The sequence below is a fragment of the Balearica regulorum genome, chromosome 1 (genome assembly GCF_011004875.1).
Source record: "Balearica regulorum gibbericeps isolate bBalReg1 chromosome 1, bBalReg1.pri, whole genome shotgun sequence".
NCBI classification, from domain to species: Eukaryota; Metazoa; Chordata; class Aves; order Gruiformes; family Gruidae; genus Balearica; species Balearica regulorum.
In genome coordinates this window covers 77,991,245-78,009,728 of record NC_046184.1, presented here as the reverse complement: position 1 = coordinate 78,009,728, position 18,484 = coordinate 77,991,245, and the positions used below count along the sequence as shown (strand labels likewise).

The following is an 18,484-nucleotide window of genomic DNA, read 5'->3' as shown; positions in this document are numbered from 1 at the left end:
GTTTCTGACAGAAAAGCGGGCTAATTAATAGGAGTAGGAGACAAAATGCCAGCTTGTAGGTTTGTTTCCCCTGCAGAAATCGGCCCCCCTGTTAGACTGCTCCTTCTTGATCTGATGTAACGAGAAGAGAGAGTCAGCTGTGAATCAAGCGCCTTGTTCTCATTTCCTTGATCATTGACATGGTTTGAGAGAGAGAAAGGAGGAGGGATTATTTGTGAGGTTATTAAAAAAAAACCCACCCTAGCTCCCCCTCCTCCTCTCCTTCAAGATGCACAGGCACTTCCAGAATGTTCCATAATATGAATCTGACTTTTCTCATTAAATATCGTCCTCTTTTCCCCCCTACTCCTTGTTAGTTAAAAAGTGCTGTTTACAAGTCACTAAGCAGATAATTCCGAGCTTTGACGAGCGGATTGCCAGTTAGCAATACAGTTGAAAACGTGTTGTTTTTTTCAGTCAGCAAGCTGTTTAATGGTTTCAGAAATTAAAGGCTAATTGCACTTGAGCGAATATGTGCTTTTCTAAGCCCACTGTAACCATTATTAAGTATTTACCAGTTCAGAAAATTCTCTCTTTACATAAATCTGCTAATTTTTCATCGCTGCCCTGTCCTGGAAAGCAGCCCCGGCGAGAGTTTTGGCCACATCAGACTGATGAGCTGGGGTGGGGTTTTTCTGGTGCAACTTTAATCGTTGCCTGTCGTCGCATTTCTGCGCGATGGTTTTGCTCACAGGATTGTACAAGTTCGTTCACGTTGTAAGAAAACTGCGTGTCGATATTCTCGTTACGATATCGAGGAGATAAGGAACTCGATTGCCTTCAGAGAATAAGCGAGAAATACGAGGGCAGATTTGGTAGCGGAAGAAGTTTAGCTTTTGTACGCTGCAGCATGCTTCTGCAATATATAAAATTGCTGATGTGTAGAAGATGTTGGGAATGCTTCTAAACCAGATTTTTAATACCAATAATATTAATGGAAGCCTTTCCTGGAGAACGTGGCTGGTCAGGCAATCCAAAGCCATTGCACCTTAATGGAAAGACTGTTTCATTATTTCCTGGCATTTGCTTTCTTTCTAATTAATGTCATACACAGAAGGGGTAATCATTCAGCCATCTTTCTAGCTTAAAAAGAGTCAAAGATTAAAAAACAAACAATTACCCAATGTAATTAATTTGAGAGGGGATTTTGGGGGGTATGTTTGGAGGACCGGGGGGGGGGGTGGGGGGGGTGGGTGTGTTCCCCTCTTCTGTTCCAGGCAGTGCTTGTCATTCTTTGGCAAGAACGACTAATTTATTGTCTGACTCTCCAATCTGGATTCATACAGGGCGGCTTTCATTCCCTCCCCCGCCACCAAAACTCTTCTGATGTGCTGCGTATTTGTTTGGGAGGGGAAAGAGGAGGGGGGGGAAGGGAGAAGGTTATATGTTTCTGACCTGCTTTACTGCTTTTCAACTGAAAGTAAATTAATGCACACACTAGATTCCCCTCTGCTGTGCTGATTGGATCCTTGTGCCGATTAAATATTTCACACTGATAGAGGGATGCTGAAAGCACTCAGCTGGTAATGTGGTATGTACATCAGTGGTACAATAACTGACTTTCAGGTTAAAGTCAAACAAAACCCCCAGTTTGCTGCAGTTTTGATTAGAATGAGTTTCACTTTGAATTTAAATCCTTGAGCCTGCTGCAGCGATGGCTAATTAACTGAGATCTGATAGAGAGAAAGGAATACATTCTTACTTCTAATGACAGGCAGGCAGGAAGTTGTCAAAAAAAAAAAAAAAAAAGAAAGAAAGAGAAAGAAAAAGGAGAAGAAACCAACAGACAAAAGAAGCCTTAAAAAAAATAATAAAATGCTGAGATTGTACTTCAGCACACGTAAACCTCCCTGCCCGTGTTTCACACTCAGCCTCCTTCGGCTGAAAGTCCACCCCTGGAAAGGCTGTTTCGATCGAGTCCCAGATTTCCTTCAGCTATTTTTTTTTAATCCTCCTGACAAAAACTAAACACCCAAGTTCCACCTAGTCGGGCAGTCGCTACCTCCTTCTTTATTAATTGTGCTTTTAGGGGGCTTCCTTTAGGAAAGGACAGGGGGATGGGGGTTTGCTGCACAGAGCAGCCGAGGGGGTGTCCGCGGAGGAGGATGAGGAGGAGGAAGGCTTCCCGCCCCCGGGTACCGCACATCATCCCGCGCCGTGGTCACCCTTCCCTGGGGGGTCATTAAAAATACTTCTGTCTAGCAATTTCTCCTCCCTCCCCTGCCTTCTCCCCATCCCTTCCCCCCGCCCCAGCTTGGGCGTCGTGGCAGGGAGAGCGCTTGCATCAAACTGACAGGTCATTTATCCAGAGATTGGCAGGAGGAACTACCCCAGCCTTCCTCCAAAACGCTCCTCCTCCTCAGTTGCACGTCTTGAACACCCTTACATCAAAACTACGTGTGTTCAGAAACAGCGCATAAAACTTTTCCACGCAAGCGTCTTCATCCTTGGTTGTCTGAAAACATGTTTTAATGTCTTCTCTTTGGACACAGGCAACCCGGCGGAAAGGGAAGCATTTTTTGTGGGAGTCCAGGGATAAAATACAGACTGGGGAGCCTTTCGCCTCCATAAACATCCACCAGACTCCTGCGGGTGCCCGTGTATGTGTACATACGTATGCTCAGCCAAAGCCCTGCTCACTCCTGTTTCAGTGTGTAAAGTTATGCAGGTGGTTGGTTCGTGGCTTAAGGCGCAGATCGGGCAGGATCAGCTGTGTATAGAAGCAGCAACCTGGAAATACGGAAGAAATAAGTGGAAATTCATAGGATTGTACCCAAATCCTCAGACACTATACGAAAGTGCCGTAGCTGTCCGCAATGCATTTGTGTGTTACCGCTCTTTGAATATTAAATATTCTGTCGTTCAAGAGAATTTTATTGTGACAATTGAGTAAATGAACAGAGGTCACGGCCCTCATTGCTGGAGAAGTCTGTTCAGCTGTTTTGCATGCAGGGCTTTAGATTAGTGCCGAATGTTAAATTATTAATTGACAGGCCATCATTTTGGTTTGAAAGTGGATTGCCAGTCTTCTGCAAGCTAAATAAACTCTCAGGGTTATGCCAAATGTTTTCTCTTAGCCATGGGGCCACTAAGGAAAAGAGCTGATATTGCTCTGAAAACAATTGCAGTTTTTCACGGCGAAACTGCTTTGTCAGGAGAGCATCGTTCTAGAAAGATTAATGGACTGAAGTCTCTATCTACAGCGTGTAGGTGTTAAAATATAAATGTGATGGACAGTGAATTTTAGGTCCTTTTTAAACAGGTCTCGTATTTTACTATGAAAACGTGAAGGTTTGTTGAGAGGCACGAGTCTGTTTTAAATCACTGCCGCAGCAAAGAGAAGCCAGTAGCAGAGTATTCCCCTATTGTAGAATATGACATATTCTTGTTGGAGATGTACGTGCAAAGTAAAGTTGACATCAGATTGGTAAGGATTTGAAGAGGTGATGTAAGCTGCAGCAGAGCGAAAATGAAGGAACTGAAACCTTACAGTGAAAGTGATGCTGTCCGTGCAGGGTCTGGCCGGAGCCTGCGCGCACGTGGATGCGCGTACGTGCACCCCGTATTGCTCAGCGTGCGTATCACGACAGCACCGCCGCCTTTCTCCCCTTGCTCTTTCCATTTCTTTATTCACTAAACAGAATGATTCGTGGTACGTGATGGGAGAAGTAGCATTTGCGTAACGGCTAGTAGGGAGGCTAAAAGCGTCGCCCGGTTGCCTTCTCACCTGCAGACCTTTACAGCACAGACCTCGACAGAAAGGAGGGAGTGGGGAGAGGGCTCACGTGTACAAATAAATAGAAAGGCCAGAGTTATTTTGATACATATGGAAAAAATATTAGCTCTGCTTTGAATAGTTGAGACCGTGCCACGTACAAGATGGGAAATCATAAACAAGCGGCAGCTTTCCAGCACATTGTAGTGTGTTTGCATGTGACTGGCATACATATTTCAAACTCCGGTTTGCCCGTGGCATCCTGCAGTGAAAATGAAAGTTGTGTTGCTATTGAAAAGGCGCTGCTTCAAAATTGGTGTATTGTGAGGACCGTTATGCTGTGGATGAGAAGCGGCGACCTGCTTTCCAGCATTTAAAGCCAATTTTTTTTTTTATTATTATTTTTTCCCCCCTCTTTTGGCTCTTCCATTATATCAGCACATGTTTTCAGCTGCAGTGTCCAAAGCTTGCTTAGTTTCTTATTATTCATCATTCCAAAAGTGTCAGAGAATATGTTATGCTGACTGATTCTCAAAATGCAGATTTTCTCTCTCTTTAAAAACCAAAACTATTCTTTTAATTAATCTGGCAGAAATAGAATACAGCAGATGTAGGTTTTGTTGAGGATTTTTTTAATCTCTCGTATCATAATCTTTGTTTCTGCCAACACTCCCTTATCAATGTCTTTATGGGGGTATAAAATAAAAATGGTTATTACAAAGAAAAACTGCATAATAGCTTGTCTCCTATTAATGTTAATCTGATTAAGGGGGTATTTTTGAAGTTTTGGTAGGTACATTTTCAGAAAATTAATAAATGAGACACAGAAGAGATGCTGTAGCTGCTTTTCCCAAACAGACAATTTTTCCGTAATTCTCTTTTGGAAGCTAATCTTGAGCACCTGATCCTTTGTATATGCTTCCATATTTAGTTTCTAAAATTTGCAGTTATTTAAATAAATTTAGCATACCATTGTTCCCTGGGGAGGTGACTGGCATGGGCCGATTGGTCCTTGCAAGCCTATCAAAGGGACACAATTGTTTCTTGTATTTACTTAGAAAAGCCCCAAAACCTGTATGAAAATGAAAGTTTTCCATTAGGAGACAAATGTTCAGTTTTAAAAGCATTTAATATTTATCTCAGATCAGACTGAAACAAGCAGTAACCCTTATTCCCTTAGCTTTTTTGGTCACATACATCTCAATAGAGAGTTTTGTCAGTTTATTAGGAAAATACACACATCACATACAGACACACAAAACTAACTCACTGTTAATGCATAGAGGAGAACAGTGGAAATGCGTTGATGGTAGTTTGAGTAACGAAATTTTTTGTTTGTCTGTTTGTTTGTTTCCAGCATTTCTACTTTTGTAATTCTTGGTACAGTTTCCTCCATTGGAACAAGATAAAAAGCAATTACTTGCTATTGAATTGTGGCAGGAAAGTCATAATCTCTTTCTGCTTCTTTACTTGCCTTTTCCACCCAGCTACCAAGTATTGTACGGGATTGTGGAGTTTTGTTTGCTTGGATCTTTTCTGTTGCTGAATCACCTGAGGGAAAAGTAAAGCTATTACATTAGAATATTACATATTAGAAATTGCATTTAAGTGAAAATCTGAAAACAGTATAGTAACAGTATTTCTGTAAGAAGTTTTTCATTCAGTAATCAAAATAAATTTCTGAGGACAGATATTAAAATGTAATTCAATACCTGTCAGGGATGACGAATGCTCTTAGTTCCACAGGAAAAAAAAAAAAAAAAAAAAGAAACCCTGGTGCTGCTGACGTCAACAGCAAACCTGTGGCTGTCTGCAGCAGAGCTAGGATTTCACTCCTGGACTAACTCCAGTTAGGTAACGGATTTATAGCACTGTAACCAAGTACCGCATTTTCTGACAGTCTGTGAGCTTTTCGAGTTCTTCATATGACGGAAATCAAAACCAAAATACAACCACAAAGCCGGACCTTTAATCTGAAAGCTTTGGGTTACTGTATAGGTTACCAAGGCGCTGCGCGAGGAGGTTTTCAGTAGAGTCGGGGAGAGGTAGCGTGCAGCTCTCCCACACGCAGTCATTTTGCATCTGTAGCAACATACCTGCACAAGGAACACCAGCGGGAAACCGTACCACAACAAAACAGAACATAGTCATTTCAGAGAATTTTGTCACGAGCAACTTTTTCCACCTCCACAAAACGCACCTGAACTTCTTGGCTCTCACTTGAGTACTTTTAAACTAACAGACAAGTGTAGTTCTGGACTGAAAGAAAAGTTAGTTCCTCTGCAAAACATCTATGACATGCAACAGCATAGTTTAAGGAAAATATTGCCTATGCTTCCTTGGAATGACTGTTAGGATAATGGAGAAAAAAGGGAAAGGCAAAACCAAAGCAAGCTTAAAACAATTTATATGAAGTCATGATTACTAGAATAAGTCTGACAAAGTGATTTCTTTATATTAAAATATGGAGTAGGTATCTCTGATAAAGTGCATGCTTGATTTTTCACATAAATACAAAAACTACATACAGTTCCTGGAGCAAACATATTTGACAATTAAGGCTTTATGGCCTTAAAGCGTGTAAGGTGTTTAAAGGTAAGGAGGAAGGTATTAGAAGTCAGGTAGTTTTGTACAAGGCTTCTACTTTATGCCCAGAAGTAAGATTTTTTCAGCCTTGATTCTGGAAAGAACTAAGCATGTCTGTGACTTTATATACATACACACACACACACATACATACACACACACACACACACTGTATTTTAAACAAGTGAAGTTGACAACAAACCGCTTAATGACTTTAATAGTACAGCAGCAGACCTAGGCAGGCGGTGAAGTTCCCGGAAAGGCGACACGTTAGATGTAATTGCAGTGCAGCAGAGAGGACCCGACAGAGAATAAAGTTAAACATGGGCAGAAGTCTTTGCAGGATTAAGTAGCTTTGATACAGACTCTTGTAAAAATGAAATGGTTAATGCTTCAAAGTATCAAAAGAGTCCTGAACCAGGATATTTTTTTCCACATATGCCTAACCTGCCTAAGCAGCTTCTGAGATTATTCAAAGTGCAACAGCTTTACAGAAGTTTTTTTTCTTTCCAAAAGTGAGCATTTTACATAGACACTGGTGTTCACCATATGGCAACTTCACAGTACCTATAGAAAACTCAAATACAAGTCTTGTAAGAGATACTGTAAATAGATCGTGATCAATGCATTCCTATTACAGATGACAGAATCGCCACCCTGTAGCAATTTAAAAGTACAGCTGTTAAGAAAAACAGAGAACTGTCAGTTAAAATGGGCGCTACGGAAAAAAGTTAGCTTGGGGCAAAAAAAAAAGAAAAAAACCCAACAAACCAAACGAAACTCAAAACACTGGGAAAATAGTGGAAGTTTGTGAGGACAAAAAAAAAAAAAAAGTTAAAGGGGAAACAAAAAAATGACTCCAAAGTCAGTCAGGGTGAAAGACCATGAGAAGTAAGGGAGCGCTGGAGCAAGGCGAGCACGTGTAATGGCAATTTCAGCCCAGTGGAGAAGAAAGTTGAAAATAACATTCTTTACGTCTAGAAGCCTTTTGTTATTAATTAAAGCTGCAGTATTATCTAGACCTATACCTGGATCATTAGTTCCGGGCATAAACAGATACCAAAGGGGAAAAAAAAAAAAAAAAAAAAAAAAAAAGACTTTGAACCCCCCCCCCCGAGTGAAACCGGACGTTCCCGGGCGAGTAGGGGAAGCCCAGCCCTCCCCTGCCCGCCGCCCGCCCTTCCAAGGAGAAAACCGCCCAGGAGAATGAACCCACATCCGCGCTGGCGGGGCCGAGCCCGGCAGGGCAGCGCCAGCCGCGGGAGCTCGGCCGGCCGGGGGGCAGAGCGGCGGCGGGGGCCGGGGGGCCGGGGTCCGGCTGCAGCCCGGCGGGTGACGATGCCGCTTCTCTCTCCCCTTCTCTCCCCCGGCAGAAGCTGGCGGTGCGGAGCTGCCCCGCGGCCGTGCTGGTGGGCAGCGGCGCCAGCGGCAGCGCCAAGCCCGGCGGCGTCCCGGCTCTCCTCAAGGCACCCGGCGGCGGCGGCGGCGGCGGCGGGAGCCCCAGCGGCAGCCCCGGGCAGAGCCTGGCCATCTCCGTCCTGCCGGCCAAGGCTCCCATCGCGATGGTCACGGCGCACCTCAACGGCGGGCTGGGCTGCAGCGCCGCGGGCGTGGAGCCCCCGCAGAGCGCCCCCATCAACCTGCAGACCACGGCCAAGCCGGTCGGCGCCCGCCGGCCGCCCGAGCTCGGCTCCAACGCCCAGGTAACGGCGGGCGGGCGGTGCGCTGCGGGCTCCGCCGCCGCGGGGGGCGGGAGGGGCGGGCGGGGGCGGGGCCGGCGCCCCGACGGGGCGGGGAGGGGCGGCTGCTGGCGGGCGGGCGGGGGGGGGAGGCTGCGAGGAGATGGGGGGTGTGGGGGCTCCGGGTGGTGTCAGGGCTACGAGGGGGTGCCGGGTGGGTGGGTGGGGGGACCTACCCCTTCCTCCAAGTGCCCTCGGGGCGCGGAGACTCGCCCCGCTGCCCTGGAGGGGGGAGGGCTTCTCCCTCTGGTGCTATAGGGACCCTCCGCCCCACATCTCCTGTGGGTATTTGCTCTCTTGGGGGGTACGGGGACTCCCCAGCCTTGCCCGGGGTGCTGAGCAGGCTGGGGAGCGGGGAGCTGAGCCGAAGCACGGGGCTGCGGGTGTCCGGCAGGTTTGGGGGACAGACGAGCCCCCCCCGACAGCGTGGGCGGGACACGGGCCCTGGTCGAGGAGAGCAGCGCTGAGCAGAGGGGAGTTGACTGCCTCTTGCTGCTTGCCCCTAGTTGCCCACCTTCTGTGGCTACTTTTCTGATTAAGAAACAGTTCTTAAAACCAGCAAGGTACACGTGAAGAAATGTCGGCTGCCAACTGTGAGCTTAGCCGCTGCTTGCAGGGATGGAGGGTCTCCGGGCTGTGCCCTTGTTTCGGGTGTCCTTGGTGTGGTGCCGGTCCCTTCCCTCACTTAGGGAGAGGGAACGAAAGCACAAACTGCGTGGCTATTGCCTCCAGGTGTATATGTATGTATATGTTTAATGCTTATGTTCACAGTAATCTAAATATGTAATAAACGGATTGAATTAGTGAAAGGAGGGCAAAAGAGGATGGAGTGCTCTTTGCCAGACGCGTTGTTTTGTGCAGTCTGTTTACAGCCACAAAAGAGAAGTTTTTACGCCAGTCGTGGTGTGTGTCAAGAGAGGGAAATGATGCTAATGAAGTTAAAATGTGAAGAAAGTGACAAAGCCTGCCTAAAACTTTGGAGAAGAGGATGTAAACTATTATTGCTAACATTGGAAATGTGGATTTCTTTTCTACTTTCTGCACGTAGAGGCTGTGGTAGTCTGGTTTTGTTCTTTATTTCCCCTTCACAAGCTCAGGACATGAATCTAATAGGAAAGAAGAACACAATATGGATAAGGGCCACAGGCAACCTGTACCTGAAGACGTTTGTAAATCAAGGTTATGTTGGAACACATAAGGCTTTTTAATACCCAGGAAGGCCCTTCCTAAACATCAGACAGGGAATGACCGTCACCTACTGCATCCGCTAACAAATGGGAAAGCACATCCAACCACTTCGGGAACCAAATCATCCTGTCACTTTTTCTGGAGAAATGGCGTTGTCTTTAGCTGTTACACTAAAGCAGCTGTGTGGGGAATTCGATTTTGAATCTCTGTTCTCTATTCATGCTGGGTAATTTCCTTTATTGAAGGTGTTGTTTATGCTTTATTGAAAAGATACTTGAAGCTATCCCAGTAGATATTTCTTAGAATCCCGGAAAATAACTATATAAATGATAATCATATAAAAGATAAAAGTTTCAGTGTTTCAATGGTCTATCATTTTGTGAAGGACTGTCCTTTTCTGTCACTGTCAGGAGCCATAGGAAGAAAAGAATCAAAACAGTGAAGGAAGAAGCTTGAAATAACATTTAATGTATTTATCCTGAATAGTGAAATAACAGCCCCAGTTAGAACAGTTGGCTGCAAACGTGTAACTTCTGCAAGTGTTGTTAGCGGAAAAGACTTTCTAACCTGGTAAGCTGGCGAGCTGTTGAATTATCCGGGGTGCTTCCCATTTATCTTTGCAAAAGGGCAAACGGGTCCCACCGCCACCTTCCACGTCCCCGGCCAGGCTGCAGTCAGCGGCGTGTTCCAACCTGCTGGAGCAGAGCACTGATGCTCGTGCACGTGTTGCTGTCCTGCGTTCTCTCGAACCTGAAACAGCATTTGCCCTGGCATTGCAACTTTTCTCACAAAGAACAGCTTAATTTTAAGCAGAAGCTGGCTGTTGCTGGAATAGCGTGGGAATATTGTCCAGCATTTGGGGTTTGCCTTGGTTGTGCTAGAGGAAGAGGTCCGGTGGTTTTTTTGAGAAATGTCTTCACATTGCAAATTTTCAGCAACTGTAGTTTTGTGATTTAGTATCTCTGATTATGTTAGTAATTTATGGAAGAAGAGGCTGATCAATGGCAAGTTTCTGAAGCAGAGGACTATAGAGGTTTCATCTTCTGAGAACAGTCAGCAGACATGGATAAAAACAATTAGATATATTGAATTGTAAATGTAAAAAAATGCAAGCTGACCTTTGGTCCTAAGCTGTCAGGAAGTTAGTGCTGGATTGCATGTTAATTATCACTCCTCTACCCAAATTAAATTTGTTTTGCAAGGTTTCTTCTTCTGGTCCAATGAAAAAAAAAAATATTCTTGCTTCATGCCCAGTATTCTTGATTGTTCCCAGAGTGGTGATTACAAATCAATAGCAGTAACACCTTAGCTACTAGCACCATAGTGTCAGAGGGAAATTTAATTGTTGACATTTATTAATAAGCATTTACTTTCTCTTTTTCTTTTTTTTTTTTTGTTTTTTTGTGGCATTGTTATGGCTCAAAAAAGTATTTTTTTCTGCTGTAATGTATGAAGTTTGTGAGATGGAGGGTAATGACAGCTTTCTGCAAACTGGGTTAAGGTGGCAAGCTGATAGTAGTAAATGAGATTACTGGTGTAGTGTAGCCTATTCCTCTGCATCTGCAAAGTGAGGGAGAGGGCAAGGGCATGAAATGTAATGTTATGAGTTTCTGAACAGTGGTTTCTGCTCGAAAGCGTTTAAGGGGATCAGGATGTGCATATGGTCATCTCGAGTGGTATCTAGCAGGAAGAATGAAATGCTAAATGAAACTCAGCAGAAAAAATAGGGCATCAAACACTATAATCTAAATACAGAACTTTCAACTATAGATAGGATTAAATGTAAGTTTGTTAGAGAATTTTCATTTGGGCAGCTGCGTGTCAGCACTTTCATCTTAGGCTGTTGTTTACCCAGCAGATTTTTAAAGTGATTTTGAAACGTCGTTGACTGTAATGGAAGCCTTATCTGCATTGGAAAAGTACCTAAATAAATACATGCATAACAGATACCAGAGGATTGCCTGGATATTTATCACATGTTTTGTTAGAAGCAGGAAACATTGCGATATTAACAAAGATTGAAATCCGTAAGCATTGGAAATCGTGAGCTCCAGAAGCTAGCACTAGGGCCACGCTATTCCTTGGCAGCCTTTCCGTGTCAGTCCCGTGTATGAAGACATGACTGATGGAGCCGCATTGATGAAAGTGTACGTGCAGGGATGTCGTGAGTACAGCTCTTTCTCCTGCTTGGAGAAATGAAGCTTAGAGCTTCATTTGGATGATCTGGAGCAAGTTATGTTGGCAAAAGCAGAATTTTGCTGGCATAAGCTGAATTTTGCTGGCATATGCTGTATACACGCCAGGAGTGCTTTGCCTTCAGAGAATAGCTGTTGCTATTCTGTGTAGAGAATGCCCTAGAGCTACTGGATAGGTGCAGGATATCAGCATGCCTGTACCTACAAAGCACTCTTGGTATAAAGAGATTTTCATATACACCTCTCAAATTATATTTTTTATTGTGATTGTATTTATGCGGTATTCGCTATTTGCTATCCTAGCCACCATTTCCTGACTGAAAGCCGGATCTGAGGTTGCTTTGCTGAAGGACAAAGTCCCATCTGCTGTGCTGGAACAATGTACCGGGTAAAGAAAATGCCCCTCTGCTACCTCCTCATTCTGTACTGAATAGCAACACTGAGGGCCAGCAGGCATCCCAGAACCTAATTTGGGGAAAGCAGAAAGCCTTTTGGCCATTTGAAAGACACTTGGATCAGCCGGCCATTGGGAGAACGAGCACAGAGCGGGCAATACAGCTGTCAGACCCCTCGGCTGCTTTTCAGGAGCCATAGTGAAAGAAAAAAGCACTGGAAGGGCATATCTGGGCCGTGAAGCACCACCATACAGGCACACAAGTTGCTCTGCAGAATCGTGGGGCAGAGTGGTTCTGCGGGGGTCGTCGTGTCCTGGAAGCAGTACGCTGGGTACTGCTCAAGGCAACCCTTGCCTCTCGGGCAGCTCCACTTCTCTGGTTCCAGAGAGACGTCGTTTGCAGCCAGCTTAGCTCTCTCTGCGCAGCCCGGCGTTGCTGGCGTTGAACTTACCCGTGACCCTGGGGTGAGAGTGCTGCCAGAGCTGGCTCTCGCTTTGTCAACGTAAACAGTATTCTCTGTACATACAGGTCGTGTGCTGTATGTGCGCTGGTCGCCTACCCTAAGTCCCAGAGGCTTCGAGAGTGCAAAGTAGGTACTAGGTGCAGGAACATTTGGATGCAGCTGTAATCAAAGAACTTGATGCTCTGACCCCTGTTACTCTATGCGGCTCTTAGAAAACATCTTAGCGAGGCACTGACTGCCTGTCCGTCAGGAGTCCACAAGGAACAGCATAAAATCTGCCTCCCGCTCCTCTCCGTGCTTTCCTTCCCACTCGTGTGTTCCCTGGGTCAGCTGGAGGAAAGTTTGGCAAGCTTCCCCATGCACATGTGCTGTTGTGTCCTGGGGCTTGTCTATACAGGGAGGTTATTTCAAAGTAAAATACAGTATGAGGATTTATAGTGCTATAAATTCTTGGCAAGATAGTAAACTGTTCTCCACAAATGCTTCATTAACTCCACAGCTCAAAGAACTACTTGTATCTGTGTTTAGATTGAGCAGGCTACATGGGTGTCCATTTTTTTTTTCAGGAAACAGTGACTTTTATACGTATAGGAGGATGCTCATATATGCTTCTTAGCTATCTGTTTATTCAGTTTACTAGAAAAAACTGCATTCCAGAAGTTTAAGAACATACCTCTGCCTGTGTTGGCCATTTTTCAGAATAATTTATTTGTAGAATGATTTATTACCTTTCTCTTCACCATCCCACTTAATGTGCTCCACTCTGCGCTCTGTAAAAGTGCTTCCTCCATAATTGGAAATCCACCTGCGTGTATGACTAAGTCTTTTTGGCTTTTATTTATTATTTGTATTGCAGTTGTACTTAGAGGTATTATCTATAGATATTTTTATCTGTATTAGTTTTGTGGCTATATGTAGCTTTTTTTTCTATGATCCATGTTACCACAGTGTCTGAGTACATGGCAATAGTTAATTTGTCCTCACAATATGGAGTTATTATGACTAAGGTGCTATTATTCCACGTTTTGCTGTTGGAAAACTGAGAAATAAAGGATCCATTTATACTGCTTCACAGGAAGCTCCCAAGAGTTGCCTTAGGCAGGGTCCCTCTATTGGCAGCCACACTACTGGCCTTTTTGATCATTTTGAGAATGCCTCAGACATGTCCATGCTGTGCATGGTGTCCTGGGGAACAAGAACTGTCCCACAAGTCCTTGGAGCATGCTGTGGTGCCTTTTAGCTCTTGCCATAGCTCTTTACTCATCTGCCTCATAGTTACTTCTTGATCTGCTGCTCAGTCTTCAGCACCCACGTTGACCTCAGTGTGCCAAGATGCAGGTGGAAATGACAACTAGTGAGCACAGGGAAGGACAAAAGAAAGATCCAGAGGCTCTGCATAGGTCTAGGGAAGGGGAAAAATTGAAGACATTGCGTTACGGGTTATGAATACCACGGTCATTTTGGCAATCTGCAGGAGGACCAGCAGTCTTGTTGGCATCAGAAGTTTACCAGGCTGTCCGTAATGTACCAAAAAAATCATTGCGTGTCTGGAGTCCGTGACTTCTGGTCTTACTGTCACACCAGTTATATCCTTCTCCAGGTATGGGTTGAACAGCAGTGGCTTATGAATTTCAAGATATTGAAGAGTTGTGTTGAGGGCTTACTTGAGCTTCATTTTATCTGGCACTGTGCTGGTTTCTGGATGTCTCTCCTGGAGGAACAGAGCAATGACTGCTCTGTGTGGGTGACAGTTCCTGTTGACTTTCCCCAAATTGTACTGTTTTTTACGATCTCCCTAAATGTGGAACGGGGGCTGGGTCTGCTGAGGCCAAATTAACACTCTGAGCGATCTGCTTCTGCCAGTTTATGAGGGCAACTTGGTGTGGTAACAGTGTTCTATTAGAAATAACAATACAGGATAGAACTACAGAGAAAGCCTGCGGCAGGAAGATTTTGAACAGGCAGGCCCAAGGATGAGATGGTTGTGGTGCTGCCCATCCATCATGCCCATGGGTTCATAAACCAGAGTTACTGCAGACAGAGGAATTCTGAAGTATGGTCCTAGTAGACAGAGTTAGAGGAACCTGTGGAGATCTCCTAAGGACCAAAATCCTTCTCTGGGATCCCACTTGAGCTGCTGTGAAGAATAGTAACATAGGTAGGGAATTCTATATTGAGAACTTTGCAGAGATTACAACAGGCAGAGGTGGAGACTCAGACTCTCTGAAGTAGTCCCTGTCCTAAATCCCATTGGAAATTTTTCTTGTGGTACCTGGGGACACACAGATGCCCTTATAGAGCAGAGAGTTGAAGCAGAGTCTTATTAGCATGTTAACAACTCGATAAGCCTTCCTGTTTGGTCTCCATGGCAGACACTGAAGGCATACCTGTTGGAGGGAGCATCTGCTAAAGAGCATATAATGCAAGCAGGCAAGACAAAATTTGTGGGGGAATCAGAGTGCAGAGAGATGAAGTGAATTCTGGGGTCACAGCGCAGGAGAGAGCCCCGATTCATCCGTCACAGTCCTACTTTTTGTCCAGTGGACTGCACCTCTCAGGCGTTCAGAAGGGTGTCAGCCACACCATGGGTATGAGTAGGAGAAAGACATTGGATTATGTTATAAATATATATTTTATATAAATATAAATTATTTATATAGAAATATATATCAGGTATATTATTTCTATAATGTAATATATTATACAAAAATTTATATTATTTTATATCTCCTGGATCATTCTTTGATAGCTTTAAGGCAAGTTATCTTCAGGAGATAAGTGTAAATGTGGAAGGAGAGAGGTGGCTCAGCCAAATGAAATTAAAAATAATAATAAAGATAATAAAGAAAAAAGACAAGGAGAGAGAGAGAGAACCCCCAGGATTCACAGCCCCGCACACCATCCAGTGATCCATTCTGTCATTGGGGCTTTACTAACTTTTAACTCTATCTTTAGAATGTTGTAAAGAGCATGGTAATTTTAGGAGATGGATTATAGAGTATGTATCACAGATTCTGCTTGTATTTACACCGTCTTAGTTGCAGGTTTATTAAGGGAGGTACACGAATTTACTCCATATTCAAATATGGGTAGTTAAGAGCAGGATTTGGCCTTACTACTCTGATATATACCGCGTAAAAGCACTTTAAATTTTGTATTTCTTGCTAAATAGCATAAAATTACATCCTTTCAGGTTAATTAAACTGTTTTGCAATGCTGGTTGCTGTTGATGGGATATTTAAATGTCAGAGTCAGAATAAGCACTCATGCTTCCTGATTATAAATGCCTTCCTTTTAAATATCCCAGACGTACGTATATGGTCAATACATCTAAAGCGCGTGGATTTCTGCTTTCCTCAATCTGCATTTTCATTTGCTCTACAATGGGGTCAAACACCCACGGGTATCAAAGACTGAATAAAGACTCTCAGCGACTGAATAAAACCTGATTAGGCCCAACATGGTATTCCTTCCATAGCCAAAAATTCCCAGAGAAGGCAGTGGAGTATCCAGCAGGGAAGGATAAGCAAAAATGAACTCACGCTGACTGTCTGACGCTTCGTCGTGAGAATCTAGGAGCAACCTTTCCGAATTTGTTTCTGTGGGGACTGGCAAGCAAACACCACACTGCAAGAACCGAAACGACCAGGAAACAATAGCAAGTCTCAGTTTTGGAAATGGTGCAATGGTTCTGTCCTCTGCAACCTCCGTGCCGCTAAACGCCCCCTCGGGAGGTTCACGCAGAGGGGGTGTAGGTATGGATACGCTGCTTCAGTGCTCCCGCAATGGAGTTTGCTCCTGCCCGTGTCTGGGAAGAGTCTCTACCGAGGAACACGAGTGGAAGGAGGTTAACTAAAACTACTTGTGTATTGTCAATGATTCCTGATACTGCAGAAGCATGACGGAGCTCTCGGCCTGTTGGTATGCGTAGGTCCTTATAGCCAGAAGTAATTAATTGGGCTGTGTATAGAGAAGCAAACAAAAGAGACCAGGTTAAAGGAGGGAAACGCATTTGCTTGAATTTCATGCCTTTCCTTGGGAGCTATTTTAACTTCCTCGTAAGGAAAGTCTTAAAATGTAGGAATATATAGACAGCCCCCTTATGGAAGTTTCTGTGCTAATTTTATACATGCTTGTATATCATCCATGCATACAAAGTTCTGAGTCCCTTGTTCTAATGCTGAGAGTTTGTAGCGCATTATTGTTTTGACGCTAATCAGAGTAGCTCCCATGGAGAGCTTTGATTCACTTCAGAAAATCAAAGAATGCTCTAAAAATGGTAATACACTGTAGCTATTTCATTGTAATTGGAGGCTGTCTGTGCCTCACAGAAATTACCAGGCGAGCATTCTTGAAAATGTCAGAATTTTCAAGTTAGTTCTATTTAAAATGGGGGAGCAAGAACGCGAGGGGATGGATGGAAGATTTGAGGGCTGTGTGATTCAAACTTGAAGTGCAGTTTGTAATAATGAAAGATGATCAACTTTGGGGGTGGGGAAATCATCTCTTAGGTTTTCTAAATTACAGGATGCATAAAAACATCCACTTACTCTACATGTACTGTTACTTTAATAAAAGGCACCACTTTAGGAAATGAAAGGCTTTGGACTATCGCCAAACGTCTTAGTTCCATTTATCGTCAAAAGGTGGGGTTTTTTCATTATCCGTGGAGTTGGTGGGGTAGTTGAATAATTTGCAGGAATTTGAGTGTTTGATACCAGACTGCGAACTCTGTATTTATCTTCTTTCAACCTTCACATTGCAAATACAAGCATGATAAGATTTCCTGTTGGTGTTATAACTGTATCAGGATTTGGCAATTGATCTGCTACTAATCTCATAATGTACATTTGCGTCTGTATTTAAATTATTTGGAAAACTGTATCAGAAAATACTGCTTTTAGATTATTTTATGTATAAATGGGGAGGGGAGGGAGAGAGAGACTAGATGATGTAAATACAGAGTGCTGATGAATACCTAAGTAGTAAATAGAAATATCTTAGAAGTCATTCCTGACAGTAATAAAGGCAGCAATTTGATTTCATCTGTGGATAATAAACTGGTTTCACATTGCAATAAAAGTGGTGCTTATGTTATATTAATATTTATTAGCACTTATTGATGTTAGGGTTTAGTTGTTATCTTTTCTTCACATCACAGCCATTTGATAAAAATTCCAGTTAAATTGCTACACAATAAGCAATTAAAAGTGTTTGTGTATGTGAGAGAGAAAAAAAAATCTGTCTGTGGAGATATTCCTATATGGAAGGGCAGACCCTCGCTGCCTAGGAATCTAGAGAGTTGTGCTCAAAATGATGGAGTTATGTGAGTTTCCACTAGTTAAAGATTTGGCGCTCTGAATGCATATTTCAACACATAAGCACTCTTCTGCTGTTTATATCAGAATTGTTTGTATGGGTTTCCTGGTTTTTAGCGATATATTTTTGTATTCCTTGCTTTGACTGTGTGCAGTGCCTCATCAAGGTAAGAGATTATGTATTACATTCAGTGGCCTTTTCCGTGTGACATGTGAAGGATTGCTAACTTGCAGGATAATGTGAGTCAGAAAGTAATCTGATCCAAATTTAACCAAATTTGTTCATCTCTAAATTTAGAGAATAGCTGAATGGCAAGACAGATATATTTCAATTTCCATCAGTGACAAGGACAGAGTGTTGGCGGATGCCTGTTAACAGCTATATCGTGTGTTTTTGATACTCATATATGTGTGTATGGGTGGGAAAAGACTAGTTACTAACTTTTATTTATCGTGAGCCTGTTTTTCTTTGACTGCTTTTAAATCACTCTTGGGCTGGATGTTCCTTCAGTGCAGATAATTCTTGTGTAGAAGGTGCACTGTAGTCTTGAGTCACGGGTTTGCCCTCTGAGTACAAAGGCTTGCATTGGACTTGGATTTTTATCATTATGAAAACTGAAACATAGACCTTTTTAAAATAAGCCAGGTACCAGGCAAGGTAAGACAAACCAAAATTCTTTTTTGTTGATCTTACGATCAGGCTTCAATATCAGTAATTTCAGAAAACAGGTTCAAGTTTATCCTTCACTTGAGCATAACCCTGAGTTTAACATGTAGATAGTTCACGTCTTTAGTAGCATTAGTCATGTGCTTATAAGTGAGTTTGTATTTACCTGCTTTTCTGTG

General features: G+C 43.5%; 1 protein-coding gene across 3 annotated transcripts in view; it reads left to right on the top strand.

Annotated features, from left to right (window-relative positions):
• PHF21B (PHD finger protein 21B) overlaps window positions 1-18,484 on the top strand; it is a 170,296-nt gene that overhangs the window by 92,777 nt on the left and 59,035 nt on the right. For 2 of the 3 annotated variants that reach the window (XM_075760179.1, XM_075760170.1), the window contains exon 4: window positions 7,714-8,043. The exons of the other annotated variant lie outside the window; for it this stretch is intronic. In XM_075760179.1, the coding sequence (XP_075616294.1) occupies window positions 7,714-8,043 (330 nt within the window). The remainder of the gene's footprint in view (window positions 1-7,713; window positions 8,044-18,484) is intronic. 3 annotated transcript variants of the gene reach the window in all.